The 24,666-nt window shown below is 39.7% G+C and overlaps 1 protein-coding gene across 1 annotated transcript in view; it reads left to right on the forward strand.

The window, feature by feature from the left end:
- col13a1 (collagen, type XIII, alpha 1) overlaps positions 1 to 24,666 on the forward strand; it is a 177,355-nt gene that overhangs the window by 143,424 nt on the left and 9,265 nt on the right. Inside the window, exons 27-36 of the mRNA XM_046071250.1 lie at positions 2,680 to 2,814; positions 9,833 to 9,904; positions 10,134 to 10,181; positions 10,286 to 10,336; positions 11,063 to 11,089; positions 12,446 to 12,532; positions 13,981 to 14,016; positions 17,596 to 17,646; positions 17,744 to 17,797; positions 20,583 to 20,618. Coding sequence (XP_045927206.1) covers positions 2,680 to 2,814; positions 9,833 to 9,904; positions 10,134 to 10,181; positions 10,286 to 10,336; positions 11,063 to 11,089; positions 12,446 to 12,532; positions 13,981 to 14,016; positions 17,596 to 17,646; positions 17,744 to 17,797; positions 20,583 to 20,618 — 597 coding nt within the window. The remainder of the gene's footprint in view (positions 1 to 2,679; positions 2,815 to 9,832; positions 9,905 to 10,133; positions 10,182 to 10,285; positions 10,337 to 11,062; positions 11,090 to 12,445; positions 12,533 to 13,980; positions 14,017 to 17,595; positions 17,647 to 17,743; positions 17,798 to 20,582; positions 20,619 to 24,666) is intronic.

Consider the following 24,666-nt stretch of genomic DNA (forward strand, 5'->3'; position numbering starts at 1 on the left):
TGCGTCTTGACATGATACATGTCCCCAGAAAATTTCGTAGATGTAGGTTGAACGTGAACGAGGGGCTAATTTTTTCCAATTTTCTAGGTGGCGCTAGCGAGTCATTTTGCAACGCCCATGTGCGAAACTTGTAGAATACGAAATTTTTCACCGGTTCTGACATGTTTGCAAATTTTGGTGAGTTTTCGAGAATGTTTAGGCCATGTCATTTGAGCCTACTTTGCAGAAAAAAGAAAAAAAAAAAAAAAAAAAAAAAAAAAAAAAAATAATCCGAGCAAATTCAATAGGGACCTCACACGGTCGTGCTCGGGCCCTAAATATATATAATCCGAGCAAATTCAATAGGGACCTCACACGGTCGTGCTCGGGCCCTAATAATCCGAGCAAATTCAATAGGGACCTCGCACGGTCGTGCTCGGGCCCTAATAATCCAAGCAAATTCAATAGGGACCTCACACGGTCGTGCTCGGGCCCTAAATATGTAGGAATTATGATTAAAGATCCCCATTTTAGATTTTATGGTGTGGCTAGATAAAATTGCATTTTCTTTGTGTGTGAATGCTGAAATAATTTAGAAAGGATTGCTGAAAATGTTAAGTGAATTGCCTGCACTGCTGAAAATCCAGGAAGCTGAACTGTACAACCTAAAGAAGCTGAGAACTGAAAAGCCTGACGTTTAACGGTAATATTGTCAATGGTTTTCACTTCTGTTGTAATAAATTGCACAGTAATTTAAAAAGTATAAATGGTAGAAATAAGTTTAATTAGAAGAATAAATGTCCTTGAAGAGTTACATTAACAATGACCTAGAAATCAACATTTAAAAAATTCTCATATTTCTTATTTTGCTCAGAGCCAAAATATCATAACTCTTGTGGCTTAAATAACACCAGTGCCTACTGAACAATGTGCCTACTAATTCATGTTAAATTTGTGTATCAGAAGTGAAAGTTGTAGAAAGTTTTGAAAAAGCAATAAGGCAGAAGAGGATGAGGGGGTGACATCACAGGTCATGTGACACACTATAAGCACAATACACATCCATTATAAACTCAGAAAAGGACTGAAAAAAGCATTGTGACAGTTTGGCTACAGGTTATTTTGGGGTGCCAGTGAGGTTTCTCTCCTGACACATTAGATATTTTTGATTGTATCTCAGAATAATTTATTAACCCACCAAAGGACACACAAGGATACATACACAACGTTATGGACCCTCCTATTGAATCCAAGAAAATGAACAATAATGAAAAACCACAACTCGATAATGATATGCAATCAAAGGCAAACGTTTATTTAAAAAAAATAAGTTCCACAAACAATAAACACAACTTAAATTTCCACTTAGGGTTCAGTTCAGATCTATTCAGAAGCAGTTCAGTTCATTGCAATTCAAACACAATTCAGTTCAATTCCTCAGAAGCAAGAAAGAAAAACTGCATCCATCAAATAATGAAAGGTTGCTCAACGGCTACCGTTCCTCAACGGTAATTGTTCATCCACATCAAAAAACACACACTGCTCAGAAATAGAAAGCAGAGGGGAAGGGGATGAAGTTTTTTCAGCACTTACAACCTGCCTGGCTGTAATGGATTCTGGACCGGTTAGCTGATGGCGGTTTTAGTATGGTGGGTGGCTAGTTGTTGGCAGGTTATTGCTGAGTTGGAAACGTTGTAGTAGATGAACACGGAAGGGATTAACGCCTTACTATAACTGATTCACTATCTACGGGTTTCTCTGACGATCTTTTCTTTCCTCAGCTCTCCTCTTTCTTCCAACTGCCCTCGCTCCCAGAAACACACCAAACATTTTAGCACTTCCTGCTTCCAGAACTGGGTGGACTCTGGCACTGAACGAATAGGAAACCTCCTACAAAGAGTATGCATGGCTACATGAATGGGCGGCGCTCATAGGTGGTGCAACCACCATACTCAAAACACGTTTAATTGTTGATTATGTGACCCGTTTAAATGGCTCTCACAGACTTGCCCAGCATCCCCATTTGTACAAGTTCACTGAATTTGATCTCAAACTTTCAAACTAAAATGGGAACAAGTGGCAAGATCTTAAATCACTGGACAAACAATGAAATTAAACAGTGCATTTGCATTGAATGATGAGCACTTCAAAACACTAAACATGCATGAAATGCCATATTGTTGGCGAAAAGGACTTGGCTGCCTCAGAATTTGAAACTTGTAGCTTTATAATACCAGATAAGTGACTTACTGACTGAACCACTTGGAGACGTGGTGTCCACTCACCTACTATCAAATTGAGGCAATGATATCAGACTGCTGTGCCAGACTGGGGGATTTTTCCTTGTTTAAACTTTAAACATTTACAGCAGTCAAAATGTTGGTGAGAAAATACTGAAAAAAAATCACATCCTTGAGCTGGTTTTGAGTGTATTGTCAAATATTTTGATGATGTTTGATCCAACACTGAGCAAAAAAGAAAATGTAATAAATGTTAAATAAAAATACATATTTAGAAGTACATAAGATGTGAATGCTTCCTGCCTTCACACCCAATAATGAAAAACTAAAGTGCAAAGAGAACAAAGAGCGAAGACAATAGTGTGACAGCTGAGTAACTAAAGAACACAATTGCAATACTGTGAATGCTGATTCAGCAGCACTAATTGGGTGAGGTGTCTTTGACCTCTTGTATTTTCAGGGACCCAGAGGGAAGCCTGGAGAGCCTGGTCCCACAGGCCTAGTCGGTCCTGAAGGTCCTAAAGGTCCTAAAGGGGAGAGTGGTGTCATTGGCTTCCCGGGACCTAAGGGAGACATTGGTCCACCTGGATCACCTGTGAGTGTCTGTGTTAATCAACATCACATCAATGCCTAGGGTTTCCTGACCAAAGACCAAAGTCCCACATGTGTCATTATCCAGTGGGAAGGCCTTGGTTTTTGCAGCTGCCTTCTTAGTATCTAAATAGAGACTCACTAGCTTGGAAGAGATCCCAGGAATGAGTTCAACTTTTAATTCACTGTGGCAGGGATACCAAATGTTACCACATATAAAGGCTTATGATATTTGAAGGATGGTGTTAGTGCGAGAGTCTACAGTAAATACTGATAGTCCTGTATCTGAATGTTTGACAGTTATGAACTAGTGAGGCAGACATTGCTTAAACATGTTCTTTTGTTTGTTCTTGAAGTAAGATGGGCAGTATCGTGTCCCTGAGCACAACATTTCCATGCAGCTATGAAAATGGATTAGCTAATGGATTATTAGCTATTGTTTTATTTGTTTTTATATATTGAAGAAAACACAAAACAAAACAGGCAGTTAGTGTATGGCTATGTATATATTGTTTGGATTGCGCAGTCTCTCCATAAGGTTTACAGACTATTACTGGAAACGTGCGAGTTAGTCTGTGGGAGGATGGTCAGTAAAGGAAGAACTAATCAAATCCTTTACCAACGCAGCAATAAAAAATACTCCATTGCAGCTAAAAGGCCTCCATTCAGTTTGCTAAAATAAATGCACAGAAGGAAGGAAGAAGGAAGGAAAATGTACTGTAAGTGTTCACATGGATTGCACACTGTTGCTTTAATGGAAGTCCTCAGTTCTGGTGCCTGATTAGCAGTTGCTGTGAAGTTTAGGCACTGGGTAAAGTTGGTGTCTGGATGCTGTTGGGGGATTAAAGGCACAAAGTAGATGTATCATTTTACAGCACAGGGTTGTAAAACGAGATGAAGTTGTAGTTCCCTTTGTGGTACTCACAAAAAGCAAAACATTATATACACTAAAGGGGTGGATAAATAACAAGGGATAGAAATAAAACTGTTTCACATGGTGGTGATGATGAATTTAGCCTCACAGCCTGGGGAAAGAAGCTGCTCTGCAGTCTGGTGTTACAACAGCAGATATTTGTGTATCTCTTCCCAGAAGGCAGCAGGGTGAACAGGCTGTGACTGAGTGGGTGCTGTCCTTTAGTATCCTTTGGGCTCTGCGTAGGCACCTCACCTCAGGATATTATTGATGCTTGGGAGATGGGACCAATGATATTCTGAGCAGTTTAAATCACCCCCTGCAGAGCCCACCGGTCCTGGCTGTGCACATCCCATGCCAGTTAGTGATTTTTCCAGTCAGGGTGCTTTCTATTACTCTTCTGTAAAAGTTGCCTGCCACATATCTTTGCTGTTGTTGGTGTTGATGTCTTTCTACATGTCTTTGCCTTCTTCATGCTAGCTTTCAGTTTCTCTGGCGGTGTTGTATGCTTCCTTGTCACCTGACTAAAAAGCAGCTTTGTTGGCTCTGGATAGAGCCCTTACCTCTCCATTAATCCAGGCTTTCTGGTTGGGGAATGATTTTATCGTCAAAGTTATCATCACATCATCAACACATTTGCTGATGTATGATGTCACTGATGATGTATATTCCTCAAGGTTTGATGTGGCTCTCCAGGGTGGGGGACAGTCTGTGCCCTCAGTCCTGTAGAGCTGCTGTAGAATCATCTGTCCACACTTTGACTGTTTTTATTGTTGGTTTGACCCTTTTAATCAGCTGGGTGTGAGTGGGCAGGAGAAGCAGAGAAATATGGTCTGATAGACCAAAATGGGGAGGGGGGAGGGCTTTGTAACTGCCAGGAATATTCATGAGACGTGGTCCAGTGTGTTTGTTCCACTGGTGGGGATGTGGACATGCTGGTGGAATTTAGATAAAATAGGTCTGAGAACTGTTTGGCAAAAATCACCAGCTACAATAAGTAGTGCATTTTTTTTGAATTTCCATCTGGAGGAATGTAAACAGCAACAACAAAAACACTGGTGAATTCTCTGGACAGATAATTATGAGGGGTGAAAGTAACAAATATTAAATTATGAAAAGGGGGGTGATGAAAATTCATGTGATTTGAAAAATAAAAGGGGTAAGAATCAGAAAGAGCTTTATTGCCAAGTAGTATTTTACACGTATGAGGAATTTGCTTTGGTGATAAGGTGCTACACATAAACATACAGTTGACATAAATAAATGTGGAAATATTCGGGCTGGGCACATGAACGCATTAATTAATTAACACCAACAATTATTTTATGGCACATTAATGCAGTTTTTATTATTATTATTTTGAAAGTCCGTTGCTCACTGGCTCTGAATACACATACAGTCAAACCATGGGTCACAGGAGGGGTGGGATGTTGATCAGCCTGCAAATTACCCACCCAGACAAGCAGTGGAGGGATGCTTCGGCAGACTACACTGGATGCAGCGTGCGGGAGAAGTAGATAAACAAAAGCAAGACAAGCGATCAAATGCCATAGCGAAGTGGAAAGCTACACACTGCATGCTGGTTAGTATTGGGGAAGATGTCAGTCTTAGTAACGTCCTTAAAATCTCTACGTAGTAGCTTTGCCCCGCGGTGCCCCTCTGAGCTCCTCAGGTGAACAACAGGGAGACAGCGCTCCGCCAGTAAACGGCAGGCGCTCTATGGATAGTAACCATGGCAGCGGCTTCTGTGCGCTACACAACTGTAGCCTATTTAACTTAAGTTAAAATTATAGATAACATATACATAACTTTACCTGATAGGCCTTCATCTAGTTTTGCAGGGATGCTCTGCCGTGTGAATTCCCTCCTGTTGATGTCCCATTTTGTAAACAGTAGCCTAATAGATACTGGAAACTCACAAACAGCGAGGATCAGTCTCTCTACCAATGATTTGTGCTGCACATTGCGTACAAAAAGTAACTGGTCAAAGTCCGCACTACTTCATTTAAATGACTCTGCCCGCGATTCAACCATCCCTGCTAACATCCCCATTGTTAAGCAGTTTAAATATTTGGGCATTGAGGTCTTTCCCTGCTTAAACCAGATTGTGAAACATAACTATTCTGTTGCTCTAAACAATGTTTTGAAAGATATGGAAAAGTGGATGGGTCTTCCCATGTCTATTCATGCCCGTATCTCAGTGGTTAAAATGAATGTGTTACCCAGGATTCATTTTGTGAGCTCTATGCTACCTCTCTCCCCTCCTGCTGGCTACTGGTGTAAATTACACTCAGCGGTGTCTAAATTTATCTGGAAAGGCAAGCGGCCGCGACTTAAGATGTCCACCTTAGGGGAGGAGAGAGGACGGTGGCCTTTCTGTCCCCAGCTTCAAACATTACTTCTGGTCCTTTGTGTTGAGGCCCCTCCTAACTTGGTTTAGCCCAGATGTGTCTGTCTGCTGGCGTGCCTTAGAAAGTGCTATTACAGAGCCTTGGTCACTCCATGACGTTCTCTTTGCCAATGTTTCTAGCAAACACTGCGAGCTACGCTTTGGCCCCATTATCTCTCATCTTATCAAAACTTGGAGATTGGCTGAAACACACTGCCATATAGCTTGTAACTGGCACACGTTTTACCCTATATTTAATGCAACACTCCTGATTGGGGGGAGGCCAATAATAGCCCCACAATGGGAGCAGATGGGACTTCGTTGTCTAAAAGACATTTTTAACAAAATGGAACAAGGGAGACGGTCTTTAAATGTTTTTGTGTTGTCCTCTTAAGACAGACAATTTTATATCAGCTGTCAAATGTCCAGTAGCCAAGTTGTTCTAGTAACGTTACTTACAGTTAAAGCAGCCGTGGAGGCATCAGATACTCAACAAGAATCTTGTGACCAATATAAAAAGTACCTTTCTCTCTCAAGTGTCCTATTCCAGAGAATAATCCCACACAGCCCTGCCGACAGCAGCAGCGTTACTCAATATAGCGTTGTGGGGAATTAATTAACGTGATAACAGCCATGGCTAACGTTTTACAAGTTATTCTGCTTCCACCATGTAACTAAGGACTCTACCGCTAGCTTATTACGTTTATTACAGGTAACATACTCAGTCGACGTCCAAATAAACGACTCGTAACTACCGTTATGTAAAAGGATTAATTGATTTGCTTCAAATTGTTCGTTTGAGCTGTAAGTAAACGTTAACGTAATTAATAACTGATTCATAGTTAACTGTTAACGTTGGTCTCAACAAAATCTAACGTTAGTGTTGCAACGTTACCCATTTATGTATTAAAAAGCATTTAAAACCTTGTGAAGTATAATGTCAATAACAGATATATGAGTTATTTTAATATTTTCCCGTGTCTTACCTTGATGAGCTGACGACCATAAACTGGTAACAAAACGGCCGCAGGTTCCAACCTCCACCGTACAGCACCGGGAGTTTAGAAGCTACCTCTGCTAACGCAGACTAGCATATAGCATTAGCTCCTTAGCATGAGCTAACTCGGTCAGCAACACGTCACCTCAGCTCCACGTCACCTCAGCTCCACCCACGACCTGCCTCTTTGCCCATTTATGGTTATCCGGGAGATGAAGATGGCGATGGCCATCTCTTCACAATTCAGGCTTCAAAACTGCTCTTCAGAAACCAACGGGTGACGTCACGGATACTACGTCCATTTTTATATACAGTCTATGGTTTTTATTTTAGATTAAATTACAAAGAAAAGTTTTCAATTTCAGGTTTTAATATATATATAAATAGGCAATATATCGTTGCATCATCATATCGATACATAATGTAGCAGGTCTAAAGCTATATATGATTTTTTGTAAATTTATGAGAATTAATACTCATTTATGAATTTTAATATTCAGAAAATGTTAATCCATAAATCTCTCGCGGGGCACCACCGGAGTTGTAATTAACCTAGAGTCTCCGGGCCTCTGGGTAGCTTTTAATAATTATACAATTACTAGTGATCAGTTAGTTAATAATCGCTCAGTTATCTTAAATCAGTCAGTCAGTCTCATATGGAAGGGGTAAATTCTCTTGGTATGGACTTAGAAATAGGCAACACACACAATTCCTTGGTTACAGTGAATTTATTAACTAAAAGGTGATATAAAAATGTGAGTAAATACATCAGAGAAATAAACAATGGCTAAACAATGAGAATGGAGGTCTATTGCGGGAGAATTTGACTCATACGGCAGCTAATGAATGCAATTAGATGATAACTCGGTTAAATTTGTCTGGGAGTTTCAAGGATTACATATGCTGGACTAAACAACTATTGGACATCACTGACCACAGAATGCAGGGTTTTGGTCTTACTGCTTGTGTTTCTCCCCGCCGGGTTGCTGGTAAAACGGCCTCACACTGGCAGAGTCCGTGCGTTCTCGTTTAGGACAGCTTCAAGCCGTCGGCCAGTCGCTTTCTCTGCCAGGGAATTGCTCCGGGGGGCTCCTCTGGTAGGCTTTTTTAAAGAAACTTGCAGTGGGGGCCAACCCTGGCTCGGGTTAGCAGTTTTCGTCGTCCTTTGTTACTGCTGGCAGGACATGTGGTTGACCCGGGCGTCGGGGCTCAGTGTCATTTAGCTCGACAGAATAAAGCTTAAACTTGGTTGTTCTAGAATTAAAACTAGGGTAACTCGGACTGATAACTTTAACAAAGTAAATAAAACAAGTAAGCTGCTGAAACGAGGGAAGGCTGAGGTTGCGGCACACAATTTGGAACATTAAAACACTGCAAAAGTAACTTTTAGATTTAGATTCTTTTCAGCAATAATATCAACAACAGATAGCAACAACATGGTAATGTAAACATAATGAATCATTGTTTTAGCTCAGGAAGGCAGGAGTTGTGTACCCCTTTCACACTTGCACATCAATCTTTGTTTGCATAAAGGAGTTCAGGTCTGTGTCTCTGGTGTCCTGGAGTTTCTCACCTAGGCGTGAAAAAGGTCAGTTGCCATGGTTACACCCTCTCTTACTGAAGAGTGTTGATAGGCTGTTCAGCAAAACGCTAATCGCTGGTCAATGTTCCTTTTGTCATTTTAAAGAGTCAGGTACTGCGTTATCTGGCTGCGGCATCGAAAGGTGCCAGTTTTACGATCAGACTGCCCAGAGAGCACTTAGGGAGGGAAAATTTCAACCTTTTCCTTTGGGGTCTCTTCAGCCGTCTGTTGAAAGTTGATATCTCAACCCCCTCCTTTCTTTCTCCCAGGGAGAGAAGTGGAATTTGGAGTAGTCCAAATTTACTTAATATAAAATGCACAAATCCACACTGTTGGTACACAACAATAATATTAATAAAAAATAGCGCTTTGACGGTTAGCTCAATGCTAACATATAATGTGAATCTCCATTAATGTGCTAACCGACATTAGCTTCGCAAAAATACAATCTTAACATAAAGTACACATTTTACTTCACATGCTGAGTGACATACTGTGCAAATACTTAAAGTTAACAACTTTAAATTAATCAAAACACTTGATTATTTATCACTATTCATCTATTTTTACCCCTTTATTTTTCAATTCACATGCATTTTCGTTGCCTCCATTTTTATCATTTAATAATTTTTACTTTCACCCCTCATAGGTTGACATCTTAAAAATAAAAATTCCACATCTTGTCAACATTATTCACCCACTTTGACTGCATTTGAGCACCAAGCATCATTGATGTAAACACAGAGTCCGCCTCCTCTCGTCTTACCAGAGTCCTGTGTTCTGTCAGTGTGGAACACTCCCAGCTTGCGTTCCTCTCTTCCTGGTTCGATCACACTGCTGCCGTTGACATTTGGTCCAGCTGGTCTGGTTATGTGGACCATAAGGGATGGGCCCTTGATAACAGATGAAAGTATCAAAATTGTTTAATTTCAAAAACGAAAAAGAAGAACCTAATTGACATAAGTATTGTATACTGCCCCTGGTGGTGACTGGTGTAACATTTTTGAAAAGGAGGATGAAATAAAAACACATCTTTCTTGTTTGCCTTTTATGCTTTGATTCTAACATAAAGATCAACTCATCAGTCCCTGAACTAAAATGCTCTGCTATTATCACGATGTCTATATCCCTTTCATTGTAGGGTTTAGATGGCCCTACGGGTGAAAAGGGGGCTACAGGGGGCCCTGGCCCTATTGGAATATCTGGCGCAATGGTATGCAATGGCACTTCTCAGGCTGCATTTTTCTGGATGCAGTGTCTGACCTGGCAAAGGGGAAAGGGGAACATTTTGTATTCACCCCAAGAGCTGTTTGAAAAAGTGTTAATTTTTCACCTAATTGTTTGTCTGACAAATGATTAGGTGAATAAAAAATTCAAGGCAATACAAGGGAATATATCGTCAACTTTGTGTCATTTTGCGTCTTCGCCATCTTATGTCACAGGGTCCCAAAGGAGAACCTGGAGAAGGAGGAAGGTCAGAAATGGTAAAGGTCCGTGATTAACCTACAGGTTTGATTAGTGCACTTCATGGTAAATTTGTGCATATTTTCTGACCTAAAAAATGTTGCTTATGTTTGTGTGTATCTGTATTTAGATCTATGGTCCTCAAGGGCCTCCAGGACCTCCAGGACCAGTTGGCCCAGCAGTGAGTCAAATGTGCCATTTAACATCCAAATCTAAAGACTAACTCATGCTTAAAGGCCTTGCACATTTGTCAAGTGTTTTCACTTTATTTGGCTGATTCTGCCTCGGCTCAGTTTGAAATGAGGCAGAGGGATTCTTAGCATACCTTTACAAAATAAAGGTAATCTCCAAACCTAATGAACCAATAATAGAATGATAACATGGTAAGTGTAAGTCCTTAACAGGTGAAATAGGAGAGAGAAAGGGTTGTCAATCAAGCACAACCTGCCCTGAGAAGAGGTCTAATAAAGGAAAATATCTGTAAAAAAAAAACATGTGGGGGGACCATAAGTATGCAGGGCCTTTAATTCGGAAACTGATGCAACAAAAATGATTTCCACAACCTCTGATTTGCTTGTTTCCATTTTAGCTGATGCACAGTGCTTGCTCATGAGTTAGAGCACGTGCACAAGCACACACTTGGAAATGTAGCGGTTGCAATCTGAAACGTCACTGCTAGAGACTTCTGAAAACTACACATGAAATTTAATTAAATTAAAAAAATGCATATGGAGTTGTTCATTAACTGAAGCCCCACTAATAGAGGCGGACATCACATGCACATGCCAAACCTGTATTTCTACTTTTTATCTCTTGACACTATTCCAATACACCAGTGGTATTAACTGGCAACAATTAGGATACAGTATAAAATGATCTGTAATCCCACTGTTTTTGTTCCATACAGGGATCTCAAGGACTTCCAGGGCCTAAGGTGAGATATTATTTCCATAAAATAATATCCACCAGCTCCTTAATTTATTAAATCTGACTCCATTTACAGTGTACCGTAAAACATCAATTAAAAAATTCCCAATTAGACGCCTATCCTTCTTGGCCTGGTGTGACAAATATACACAGGTTTTATAGTTCTTATAAAATAAATATATGTATAAAACCTCTTATAGGGTAGCTCTTATTTGTTGCCTCGCCGGCTCAAATTCCCGTGAGCTGGAATGAGCTAGAAACATGAAACTTGCGGGAATAACTGGAAATGGTGTGCATCAGCTTCCATTGAAATATGAACCCAATCGGCCACATGGTGGCGCTATAATTAAGGCTTAAAAATTCAAACTTTGAAAGGCCACGCCCCTTACACCATAAGTCCGATTGACTTAAAATTTCTCACACAGGTGCAGCTCAATGTGCTCTACAAAAAAGCCTCAAGGACTATGAAGGTCCCACTAGAGTTTTTTCCCGCCATTTAGAATTTTTTGAAAATCACATTTTTGACATCTCCTCCTAGACCGTAGCTCCGATTGCCATCAATTTTTCAGTGAATCATCATTGGATCAAGCCTATTAAAATTTGTATAAAGCATGTCGATATCTAGGCTTCCCCTACTTTGATTCAGGTCTCTCTCTCCCAAATGTTTAATTGACTGTATAAATTCAATTCATACAGCCTATCAAATAAATAAAATAAAATCTCTCTCTCAGTTCAATTCACTTCTGCTTTATTGGCATGAATGTCAAAGAACAATATTGCCAAAGCTTTAAAGATAATACAAAAGAACAATTAATTTCATGCAGTTTATTAAATAAATAAAATAAAATAAATAAAACAAAACCTGTCAGTCTCTCTCATACGTCTGTTTTTTATATAAAAATATTCTCTTTTTTTTACTCTGTCATGGGATTGCGATGCGACAGGATTGTTTTGTGGAAGTGGGTTGGGACCGTAGTGAAAATCCAGTCCCATGTCACCATCTACTGAGCGTGAGGTTGCCCTAGATGTACTGTCTCTCTGCGTTAGATCAAATAAATGATTCATAATTAATTCGTTATTCGAAAGCCTAATATTTATTAAGTAAGTAATTAAGTAATATTCATACTGGTTTAAATAAACAATCTGATAGTATTCTATGGGCCATCTTTGCTGAGCAAGAGTTATGTAGGAAAGGAATTAAAGGCCTGTTCCATATAGACACATGACCCAAATATAGGGAGTGTGAGTTCAGTGATTACAGCAAATAAAAGCCTGGGCTATTAATTGAAGTTTTACGGTATGTTGTCAACATCATAGCCATTCTAAGCATGGAAGTGTAAGGATGGGATTCGGTTTTACCCAGGGAGAACCAGGCATGGGCATCAGAGGAGAAAAGGGAGCAACAGGTCAGAAAGGCGAAAAGGGAGACAAAGGCCATCTTGGACTCCCTGTAAGTACACTGGACTTGGTCTGTTTCAGAATTCTTTGTCTTCTATCTTTTTGTGTTCTATCCTGTTGTTAAGTTTTCTCACTTAATCTTGATTATTTTAACGATTATGTCACTGCTTCAACACAGACATGTTATACGGTATCAGCCTTTAAACCCATGCTGCTTTAACTGTACTTTAGGCATTTGTTACTGACTGATGTTTCTTGTCTCAGATGTTGCTTTTATGTCATATATGTATTATATTGTTACAATAATACCATTTATAATAACATTTCATAATGGAAAGACTGAGCAAGTATACGCTACGTAGCTGACCAGGGGTGGAAAGAGTATCAACACATCTCCGTAGCCAAGATACCGTGGCCAAGAGAACACTGTAAACAGACTTTAGAGAGAATGCAAATAAATAAAACAAAAGCAAATTAAGAACCACATTCACCAGTCTAACAACACATACAACAGGACGGAAAATAAGTCTGGCATAGGCCCCTTTTTTTTTTAAGTGATTAGATTACGGGCCCGAACATCGTCAATTGATTATTTATATTCCAAATTTTTTTGTATATGTGATTAGCTCACTTGGTAGTGAAGAGGACTCATGTTCTGAAGTTTGTGTGTTCAATCCTCACTTGTGGCTAGTATTTATATTCCTTTTTCAACAAACTGATTGTGAAGACATCATATTACATATCACAATTAAGCATGTGCAGGAGTGTGTACATCCACATTAACCTATGGACACTTATTTTCGTGTCTCCAGTATCTCCAGGCAGAGGAAATTCCTGCTTTTCAGGTTGCAGGGGAATCCACAATCTCAAGTTTGCTGACGGCTTTTTCAGAGTAAAAGTTCTCAATTAAACACGACATAATGTACTGCTGCAAAAATGTTCTTGCGCTTTTATTTTGTAGGCACAATTACTTAAGAGGAAGTGATTATGTGAGTAACTTTTGCTGTCATGACTGAGATCTGTTTCAGCACTCCAGCTGCTATAATAGTAATTATTTTTTTGCTGCTATCAAAGTAATCTGGCCACGGGCCGCCTATTGCCGACCACTGAGATACAGTGTAGTTTTAGGACAGGAGTGAATCCTACATTGTGCTGTTGATTACTTTCACTCTACAGCTGGTACAGCATGTTCATGTCTACAAACAAGACATTATATTCTGACAGTAAATGTGAGTGACAGTGTGATAACAGTCAAAGTAAAGAGTATTGCTTTGAGCAACAACATGGCCATAGACGTAATGTCATCATCTACCATGACCAGTAAAAGAAGTTACTCACAATTACTGTCACTCACTCTACCTCCACTTCTGCCACGTCCATCACCCTTCATTTGTCATCATCTGAATGTGTTTTTGAACTCACTCGAGTCACAGCTTCACTCACCCCCCACCCCAATCCCAACCCCATCTCTGCTCTCTAACTATGTACGACGCTGCACAGGGGGCTCATGGGTTAGACGGCAGTCCGGGTCCAGTGGTGAGTGGCACAAGTCCTGTTCCAATTCCCTGACCCTTCTCCTCTTCTTCTTCCTCCTCCACCCCCCTGCTAAAGCTTGCTTGATGTCTGCCATGTCTGCTTGTCCACTTGCTTTCCAGCTTCCCATGCTTGTCCTGTCTATTTTCTTAAAGTAGTTCTGTGAGGACAGGACTGTTTAGTGTTGGGTTCTGAGGATGCACTGCCATCAACAATCTACTTTCATGCCAAACATGGCAACTCTACAACTCTCTGTGTATATCATCCTTATGCCCCCATGGTTTATATTGGCTCATGTAAGGACCAGAACCCCACAGAAATCATTAAGGTCTGGCAAGATTTCAGCAAAGTCTAGATTCCAATTAGACTAATTAGAGCCCGAGCAATAAAAACTTGCAAGGACCCTATTTAAACTAAAGGAATTCTTTAGTATTTTCACAAGTAAATTTTTGGTGGCCTAAACATACCGAAAACTCACAAAACTTTGCACAAATTTGCACAAAAACATGGGCATGGCAAAATGGCTCGCAGTGGGGGCTGCCCCTTAAAGAACAGCCCCCACTGCACATTGTTTTTGCAATGTATGAATTTTTTGTGGCTGATGTATCATGTCCAGACTTACAAAAACGCCTGTGGGAGCGATGCCCTAAACCCAACAGGAAGTCGGCCATTTTGAATTTCACGGTCATTTTTGGTGATTTATGAAGGTATTTTTGTGTCTTTTTAATGCTAGCAAAAAGCATATTTCTCTCTCACAAAGTTTTCCTTACAAGACAGAAAGTTTTGCAGGTCTATAAGGTTTGCAAGTGAAATAGTTTTGCAAGTGGAAAAGTTTTGCGAGTCAAAAGGAGGTTGAGTGCCCAGTTTCAAATATCTTGGCGTACACTTATCTGAGGATCTCACTTGGAAAGTGAACACCGCATGTTTGGTGAAGAAGGCCCAGCACACTCAGATGCTTAAAACTTCCCCATGAACTCATGAAAAATTTCTACCAATGTACAGTTGAGCGTGTCCTGACATACTGCTGTACACTGTGGTACTCAAGCTGCACAGCAGAAGAAAGGAAGGATTTACAAAGGGTGGTGAAGACTGCTCAGTGGATCATCAGTACCCCTCTTCCCCATCTGAGCGACATCCACTCTAGCTGTCTTCCCAGACGTGCCAGGAACATCAATAGAGACCCTTCACACACAGGTTCCATCTGTTTTGTAAACTTCCTTCAGGCAGGCTCAAGATCATCAGGACGAGGACAAACCGCCTAAATTACAGCTTTTTCCCGAGAGCTGTTAAATTTTCATGCTGCTGAAATTTTAAATGTCGATCATGTGGTGCCAAACTGTGCTTAACACACACTGAATGCACTTTATCTAATTGCTGGACCAGTTAGTTTTTAATGCTAATATTGCTGATGCATTTAATGTATGTTTTATTGCTTCATTTTATTATTTTATGTAAACCTTTTATTGCTTATTTATTTATATATAGAATAGAATAAAATAGAATACCACTTTATTGTCCAGCCAAGGTTGGAAAATTGTCTTTGGTCTCACCAGACCTATAAAAACATCACTATACAAACATGAACATATATAAAATGTTGGCATATATGCGACTTTAAAGCTGCTAAGTTCAGTGGTTTGCTGTAAACTGCGTTTTGTGTATTTTATATAGAATGACAATAAAGTCTCTCTTTCTATCTCTATCTATCTATCTAGATAACAGTCTATGTTTTCAATGTAATATTAACAGTCTAAAGTCTATTACTGTTGTGTGACCATAAACTTTAATTACCACAGTCACAGAAAATTTGTTTTGCTGCTTCTCATGTTCAATGTGTTAAACATGAGCAGCTAACCTTAGCCTAGCTAGTCATGTCAGAGTGCACAAATGCACTGCCAGTCAAGCTTCATGCCAAGATGGCTAGCTAACTGTTATACATGTCATTCTAAAAAGGAGACAGCGATAGTCTGTGGCCTTGCCAAGGGTAAATATAAATAATCATTGAATATTGGCATACTACATTTAAAAGCACTTCAATTGAAAAGAGCGTCAACTTACCTTCATCTAGTCTGTACGATTGTTATCATTAACACTACTATACATATCTATACCATTTTTCATTTAGTCTATAGCAACATCACCTTTACTGTCTGTACCTCTGTGTGTGTATATTGTGTAGGCTGCCTCCCTCCCTCCCCTCTCTCTCCTTCCATCCCTCTCTTTTTCTCTCTGTTCCTCTCTTGCCCTCTCTCTTTCCCTCTCTCTCCTTCACCCCAACCGGTCGAGGCAGATGGCCGCCCACCCTGAGCCATGGTTCTGCTCGAGGTTTCTGCCTCTTAAAAGGAAGTTTTTCCTTGTCTCTGTCTCCTAGTGCTTGCTCTTGGTGGGAATTGTTGGGCTTCTGTAAATAACATCACAGAGTACGGTCTAGACCTGCTCTTTTATGAAAAGCGCTGTGAGAGAACTGTTGTTGTGATTTGGCGCTATATAAATAAAATTGAATTGAATTGAATTGTACATGTAAACATGTATTTTGACCATTTTTGACTCGCAAAACTATTTAACTTGTAAAACTTTCTGACTTGCAGGGAAAACTTTTTGTCTTGCAATCAAAGAGGACAAATTAGCAATTAAAACTTTTTGTGACACTATACATGACTCTTGTTGTGTCAATGGAATTAGTGCTGTGGAATTGTACAGTACTGTGCTAAAGTTTTAGGCAAATGTGGAATGCTGTAAAGTAAGAATTCTTTCAAAAATAGACATGTTAATAGATTATAGTTATCTATTAACAAAATGCAAAGTGAGCGAACAGAAGAAAAACCTATATCAAATCACTATTTGGTGTGACCAACCTTTGCCTTCAAAACAGCACCAGAAGATATTTATGGCTATGAGAAAACATTGTAATAGCTTGATATTGGCTGAAACAAATCATGAGAAACCATAACTGCTCAGGGTTTGTAGTTGTAAGGGTTACAGTCCCACTACTACCTGCGCCCACTAAAATGGAAACTTGTTTTTGAATTTCCTTCTTGTCTGATACAAGATGCCCCAAACGGTGTGAATCCTCATTCCTCAGTCCTGCCTCCACAGTTTCCTTCCTCATGATCCTGTATCAGCAGTGGGCTGCAAAGTTGCCATTGCTAAGAACTATATAAAAGGAGCATGCAGAGATGTCCCTGCTGCATGTTGACATGTCATACAGTATATTTGGACAGCTGTATTTCAGATAGCACCGTACACACTGGATATGCCTGAGATGCAAGGTTTTCCTCTTCAATCTTGACTGCTACTCACAGAGAACTGCTGCAGCTGTTGGCATTTTATTCATTTTCTCTCCTTTTTAACTGTTTGGACAGTAGTTCAACAAGTTGGGTGTAATGCTACAGGTGTTAGGATAGAAAATTATGTCCTAACCCTTTACAGCCTCTCCATGATGTTATCTTTTGTGACATTTATTCATGTCCACCAGAAAACTTGTTGATTTACTGATTTGAAGCATTTAATGATTATATTTTCTCTAGTACAATTCTGTTTGTATCTGATAACGGATAACCTTTTTCCCTTTCTGTTTTAAAGGTGCCAGGGCCAGCAGGTATGCCAGGGCCAGCAGGACCAAAGGGAGAAAGAGTGAGTTTCCTCTTTTGGGTTTTTTTCAGTGTTTATTCTGAAATAAATATATAGTTTAAGGAGAACATATGCTTTGCATTTTGTCTTGTCACTACAGGGTGAAAGGGGAGATGTGGGATTACCTGGACCAATTGGACCACAAGGCATCCCTGTAAGTCTGTAATTCCATATTAAATATTTATCACAGCAGGAAGAATCTTTTAACTCATTGAAAGCAGCATATTAATAACAAAAGGAGACATTTTAACAGCTTCTGACATTATGAAAGGCTGATACCAAAGTTGATGTAGCCAGGGTTGAGGCTGCAATGTGGCCAAATCCAATGCCATTAACCCCTTAACGCCTGAATTTTTTTACGATCAAAAAAAATAAATAAAAAATTGTGTTTTCATTTGCTTTCGAGCTGATGTTAAATTTAGTGAAGATTGTTAATTTGTCTTTAAAACATAGAAAAGATATCAATTCAGGTATGTGTAGGTATGATGCAAATTAACAACAACAGGCATAAATGAGAAACCAAGGCTTGCAAAAGGTTCCTAGGTTCGTATCAAATATGCACCAACAGGCATTGGGGGAATCCATGTGCTATTTTGGCTTGCAGTCTGCAAGGAAGAGGTATGATGCGAATTCGCGACAATCGGCGTCAAGGGGTTAAATTAAATGGTCTCTACCTGTATAGCGCCTTCCGACAACTCAAAGCACTTTTACACTACATCACATTCATACACCGATGACAGAGGCTAAGGTGCCAACTGCTCATCAGAAACAGAAATGAATAGTCACACACATTCAGTATATTGCCCGAGGACACTTTGACATGGTGACTGGAAGAGCCGGGAGATCAAACCACCAATCTTCCAATTAGTGGGAAACCCGCTCTATCTCCTGAGCCAAAACTGCCCATAGCCTTTAACTGTGTATTAAATTATTTAACTATATCAACAATTAACATATATATATAAAATGAAAACTGTAAGTATTCATATTGTTAATGCTTGTACAATTTGAAAATATGAAGCGAAATTGAGACAATGGGATGGTAAGCTCACTCGCATTATTTTAAAAATGCCTTCGGACACTACTCCAATCATTTTTTTTGGCACTGTTAATTACGTCATTGCCGTTGGACAATCAGTTGGTGGACTATTTTTTTCTATCAGCGCAATGCATGATGGTATATAGGGCTTGGTTAGTGACCATCGGTTGTACACTACTTTTCAAAATGCATTCTGTGATACATTGAGTGGACTATATAGGGTATAATAATACATATACATACATTCGGACAGCCCTACAAAATGGTGAGCTCACTATATAGTCCACTATACAGTGAGTAGTGGATGACAGCGAAAGTGTTGATTAAGCCATGTGTGCTTGTACCTTGGCGCATTGCTATTTAAATGGAATGTGAATGTCACATTATAAAAAAAACATAACACGTTTTAGAACACTTTAGACTAGACTCTCTGTTAACAGTGACAGACTGACAGATAGTTCCGTGTCATATACATTCCTCTCTATGAAATGTCTGGATCCTCACTGCGCTGCATTTTTATAGGCTATGATGAACTGGTCATGGGTCACATCTCTCTCTCTTCCAGGTGATTTCTTAAGTGTGTGTTGTATTGATGTATGTTTTTCTTTTAATTTACTGTCATGATTAGAGAAGCTTCTGTCAGTGCATCCTGACCAGTCCTGTCGGCGTGTCGGAAAATTTAAATAATCACTGAAGGTATGCTGCTGTACCTTGTGCGTTAATGTGCACAGCGTCTTTCTGAATGGGGAGATAATTTACCCTATTTCACCCACCTACTGTTCATCAGAATGTTTACTTTTATGACCAGACCTACCTGATCCGCAGATATAACTGTGATCTGCACATCACTGGAATCCCCCTATACTATCTGAATAAGGCACTCTTTAAATAGCAGGGAAATACTGCTCCATTGACTTTAGACCAGGTTTTTGTTGGTCAATGGCGCAATCGCTTTCTGCTGACTCAAGATAGCAATGCACCAACAATGCGTCTGACCACACCTCATTTTAAGACCAACACACCCATGGGCGCACAGAGATGTTTTCCCCAAAACTTACTTGTGGGAGAAGGTGTGAGACGATCAAAAGCAGATAATTTGCCATCGTTCACAGGATAAGTTTCCATAGTTACTGATCTAGGGTTTATCTGATCTCTGTCTCTGAAACAGAAAACCCAGAGTTTCCCTCATCTACAACAACATACAACATACTCAGAGTTTTCACTAATCCCGCTTTCTGAAACAGGGTCCTGGAGAAGTACAGAAGAAGTACAGGAGAGGGGCATACAAGACAAAACACAGGACAGACGGCTCTAAGGCCGTAACAATGAAATTTTTTTCTATACAATATTTTTTGTTTTCATAACAAAAGCCTTGGGGTTTCCTTGGGGTTGCTTAGCCAGGTTTAATCTTGGTGTTCTTCAACTTTGAAACAATAAAAATGCAATGTCTTGTTAGACCTCCAAAATAAAAATACTTGTTAAAGTTGTGAAACGTCGCAATTTTGAAACAGCACGTTGTTAACGTGGTGAAACGTACCTTTAGCGTTCAAAAGTAACGCTACAGGTATTCCCCCAGTGCATTGAACTATGACGCTAAGGGGCTCTCCAGTGCATTACAAACTGTTGACAACGGGCCTTGACCATGCATCCATATGTGCCAACTGGTTGTCCAACGGGTTGGACTTCCAGTGCAGGTTTTTGCACCCATTGCATTTTGGCAAAGGTTGAGCCAGGTTTAACTTTCTTCGCGGACAAACCTGTATTTTTCTGCCTCACTGAAATGAATAAGGGCACTGCATTTATGTCAATTTGAAAATGGCCTAAGATGGCAAACAAGCACATTTCCCAAAGTGAGGCAATGATGCACATGCACTCATCTTATTTCTCATTTTTTTTGCAGGGTTTAGCAGGACCACAAGGACTCAAAGGGAACCGGGTAAGATACTACCTGTAATGTTTTGTCAGTTATAAGGATAACAGAACCAAGGACTTGATTCTGGCTAATGGACACATTAGATTTGTTTTGTGGAATACACACAGATCAGCTCACTTGTATGCCTTTGCTCATTAAATTCAGCAACTGAACTAAACACTTTTTGAGTCATATTGTAGTAGGCCAAGCTGGTATTTGCATCCACAGCATTATTTACGCTCTGCCATTATTGTTGCATCTGCCTTGTGGGGCCATAATAGGTCACCTGAGCAGAGCTGTGAAGTCTTCAAAGATGTTCTCATGATGGAGATGAGAATTAAAGAGCTGACTATCAATAAAGCAGATAGTTTGCTTTGATATATGCTTTTTAATAATCCTGAATAATTCACATCAAGGTGTCCGTTGCCTTTTTGAGGCAAATGTATGTTTTGAAGTGGCATTGTTTTGAAACTGAGTCATTGATGCACTTAAGAATGTGAATAATTCTTGCTAATTCTCCAGACATTTTTTATATATTTTTTTTTACAACAGATAGTAAGATATTAGTGACGTTAAGTAGTGGCCTTGGAGACAGCCTACTACATTTGCCTTGCAGTTCTTCTGTTTTTATTATCTTTTATGTGACATCATAATGTGGATTCAGTTTAGACTTCAAATTCAATTAGATTTTATTTATATAGCGCCAAATCACAACAAGTTATATCATAGCGCTTTTCATAAAAGAGCAGGTCTAGACCGTACTCTGTGATCTTATGTCTGTTATTATGTCAGCTATAATAAATATTTTATTAAAAATGTATTAAATCAGTATGTGAAAGGGGTAAAAGTTGTTGCTGTTCTACAGAGCGTTATATTGACTTTCAGGTCATTGTTGTTTGCGGCCCACAGCTTTACTGTTCACTTGGCAACAGTAAGCAGCTATTTCTTTTTTGGAAAAAGCTCTGATAAAACAGCAGACAGACAAAGTTTGCCACTACGTGGTGAATACAGTGGTGCATTTAGCAGCTAAAGAACTAGATATTTTTCTGTGTAGTCGGTGGGAACCAAAAACAGAGCTAAAATGAGAATGTATTTTTGACCAGAAACATGACTCCAGATGAAGCTAATATTTTTCTGTCTGCTCAATGTATTGCACTGTTTGCTAACACATAGGGGTGAGAATATGTCAGTATTGTACATATAGTTTGCACTGGATTTGTATTTCATCTGCAGGTTAAGTGTATCAGAGAACCTGCACATATGTCGACATACCCTTCCTCTAAAAGAATGTTTCTGTTTCCTTCCCATTAACCTGTGACTCTTTTAATATCTCCACTCCCATCTTATAAGTCTTCACATTTCATAAGCTCTCTCAGCACATTCAACTGGCATCTAGTCAATAGAAGCAATATTTTCAATGTACAGTTACAGAACCCAGAAAAATACACTTCTGATGAACAGACCTGAATATGACTGTCCAGTTGAAGGTGTTGAACACAAAGCTTAGGGATAGTGTTGGTGTTTTTACTCTTGTCCTGTCTTCCTTTGTTTCCGCAGGTCTTCCTATCCCCTTTTACTTCCCTCCACCTTGCTCTGTGGCCTGTGGCTCTTTTTATTTCTGGGGTTGCCCTCTCTCCCTCTCACAAACCTTGGCCTCCTCCCCCTCCCTTACTCCTACTTAACAGTACCTCATCCTTGCTAGCCTTCAAATATTCACTCCAACCACTGACCCCTTGTATTGGCAAGCAGTGCTCCCTGCGTCACTGTGAAATTGTATGCTACATTTAGATGCCAGCACACTAACAATTGTGCATGTTTCTGAGCTATTAATTTTCAAGACAGGTTAATTTGTTAGTTAGGTGAGATTCAAAGTGATCAGACTGAACCTTTCAACTTTTATCCAATGCCTTTATAACTGCTGATACTTAATTTACCATATTTGTAGTCTTTTCATGGTTTTCAAACTACTGAACACTCATGCAGTGGGCTTCATAAATTCCCAAGTGGCACAATAGCTGATAAAGAATAGCAAGGCTGCACAAAGAAACATTTCATGTCACTTACAGCAACTGCATGAACCTACATCATCTCTTAATTTGATACTAGCAACACTCACAGCTGGGCTTTGCATTTGAGCCAAAAGCATTTGATAAACCTTAAAGGGGCTATATGTTGTTTTTCAATTAAAATCACTTATTAATAAATCAAATTTTTACTACCTTTTTGTCAATAGGCTCTAACCTCACTTAGAAATTAAGCACACGCCTGTTTTTACTATTGCTTGGAACAGCCACTATTCTGCTTTTAATGTGAAGGCACCGGGTTGGGATGTTGCTACATGCGTGCTCCTGAGCCTCTCTCAGACTACAGCAACAACACCGCAGCTAATGAAATGCAGTCCACCAACACCATAAAACAACTGGTTCCCAGCACAACAGAGACTCCAACATAAACTCCACGTAAGGATACAAAACAATAAAGGTTTATGTGCTGAAGCCTGTCAGGCCAAACGAGAATCAGCTTATGTCGGAGAAAACCGGGAACAATCTGAAAGGCTGGAGAAACACAGAGAGAGTCACGTTTGCTCGCTAACACCGAGCAGCTGCTAATGTTATCCGGTGCATTGCAATATATAATGTGTAATGTTATGGCTTTCCACATTACTTTACCAGATAACGCAATTCATATTACTATCCTGTGTAATCCTGTAACAGAAATGATGTAACGCTACAAAGCAAATGTGAAGTGATTTGATTATACCAGCCTTGGTGCAAGGCAGGAGCAGCCAGCTACTTTAGCATGGATCAACCACTGTTTGATGTTCAATTTAGATTTATTGTAGTTGTACCAATACTCAGGTAGACAGCTTCTCCACCGTCTCAGTCGCTGTATATGATGTATATGACCCGCATAATATACAATAATGCAACATAACGGCACAGAACAACACAATGGAAGAGCCAATGTAGTAATGTTACTTACCGCGGCCTAACTGTTATAAAGTGTGACAAGAATTTCATTATAATATTCAGTCTAGCTCACTAACCGTTTTATTATCATCCAATACATTTAGCTGTGCTGACATTGCTGAGCCTCCGGTGAAAGACATAAATAGTATTGTTAGTTAGCCTACTGAAAAAGCAGCAGGCAAGCTAATGCCGATGTAGCACGTCAAATAAATGCAGTAAATGTAACATTATCATGTGAGGAGCATGGATTAGTGAAGCTGTCTCCCAGTCTGTCTATAGCCGCTTCCAGGAGTATTGTGTCAATATGAGGCTCGCTGCGCTGTATGAGCCGGAAACATTGAAGTAATAGAGCCTGAACATGTCTGAAGAAAAGCCACAGCTGGCATGCCGGTGTTTCTTTATTTATTGTGGGGTCTCTGTATGAAAGCGGTTGTATATTGGATTATGCTCGCTCATGAATTCAAGCGATCACACGTACATGGTTGCAGTCTTAAAAACGCACTGTTAGTGGCCGCTGAAAACTACATATTACCCCTTTAAATCTGAAAAACGTCTAAAATAACCAAGGGTGTCTAACTGCAAACCTCCTCCACTGTGGCTGACTGTTCTCATCTTAGGGCGTCGAATGCCAACGCTTTTAGAAAAAGTGACAACTCGTAGTTAATTGATGCACCTAAAGGTGCAGGCTCCTGTCTCAGGTCGGCTCCAGTGTCAAGACAGAAAATACACGCAAAAAACCCCAAAATAAAATCATGTGATTTGACAGGGAGCGCATTCAAAAATTATAAAATTAAATCATGTAGACACTTATAGGGGAAGGCATTTTGTTGTTGATTTATATTTAATTAATCAGTCAACATTGTAAGTGAAAAGTAGTTGGCTAATTCCTTAAATATAGCATATTGATTTGAGCCTATCCTGTCTACTTAGCACTTAACATGCCAGTGTAGCAACAAAGCAGACTGTATATTGCTTCAATAATTCAGCAAGTAGCAGTATCTTTGTTACAGGCACTATTGATTTACTGTCAAAATAGGACGTTAACTCTGTCCATACAGCAGCCATCAATTCACAGAAAAACATAACGTCGTTAACACCTCTCT

The sequence above is a fragment of the Micropterus dolomieu genome, linkage group LG15, assembly GCF_021292245.1.
Source record: "Micropterus dolomieu isolate WLL.071019.BEF.003 ecotype Adirondacks linkage group LG15, ASM2129224v1, whole genome shotgun sequence".
Lineage (NCBI taxonomy): Eukaryota > Metazoa > Chordata > Actinopteri > Centrarchiformes > Centrarchidae > Micropterus > Micropterus dolomieu.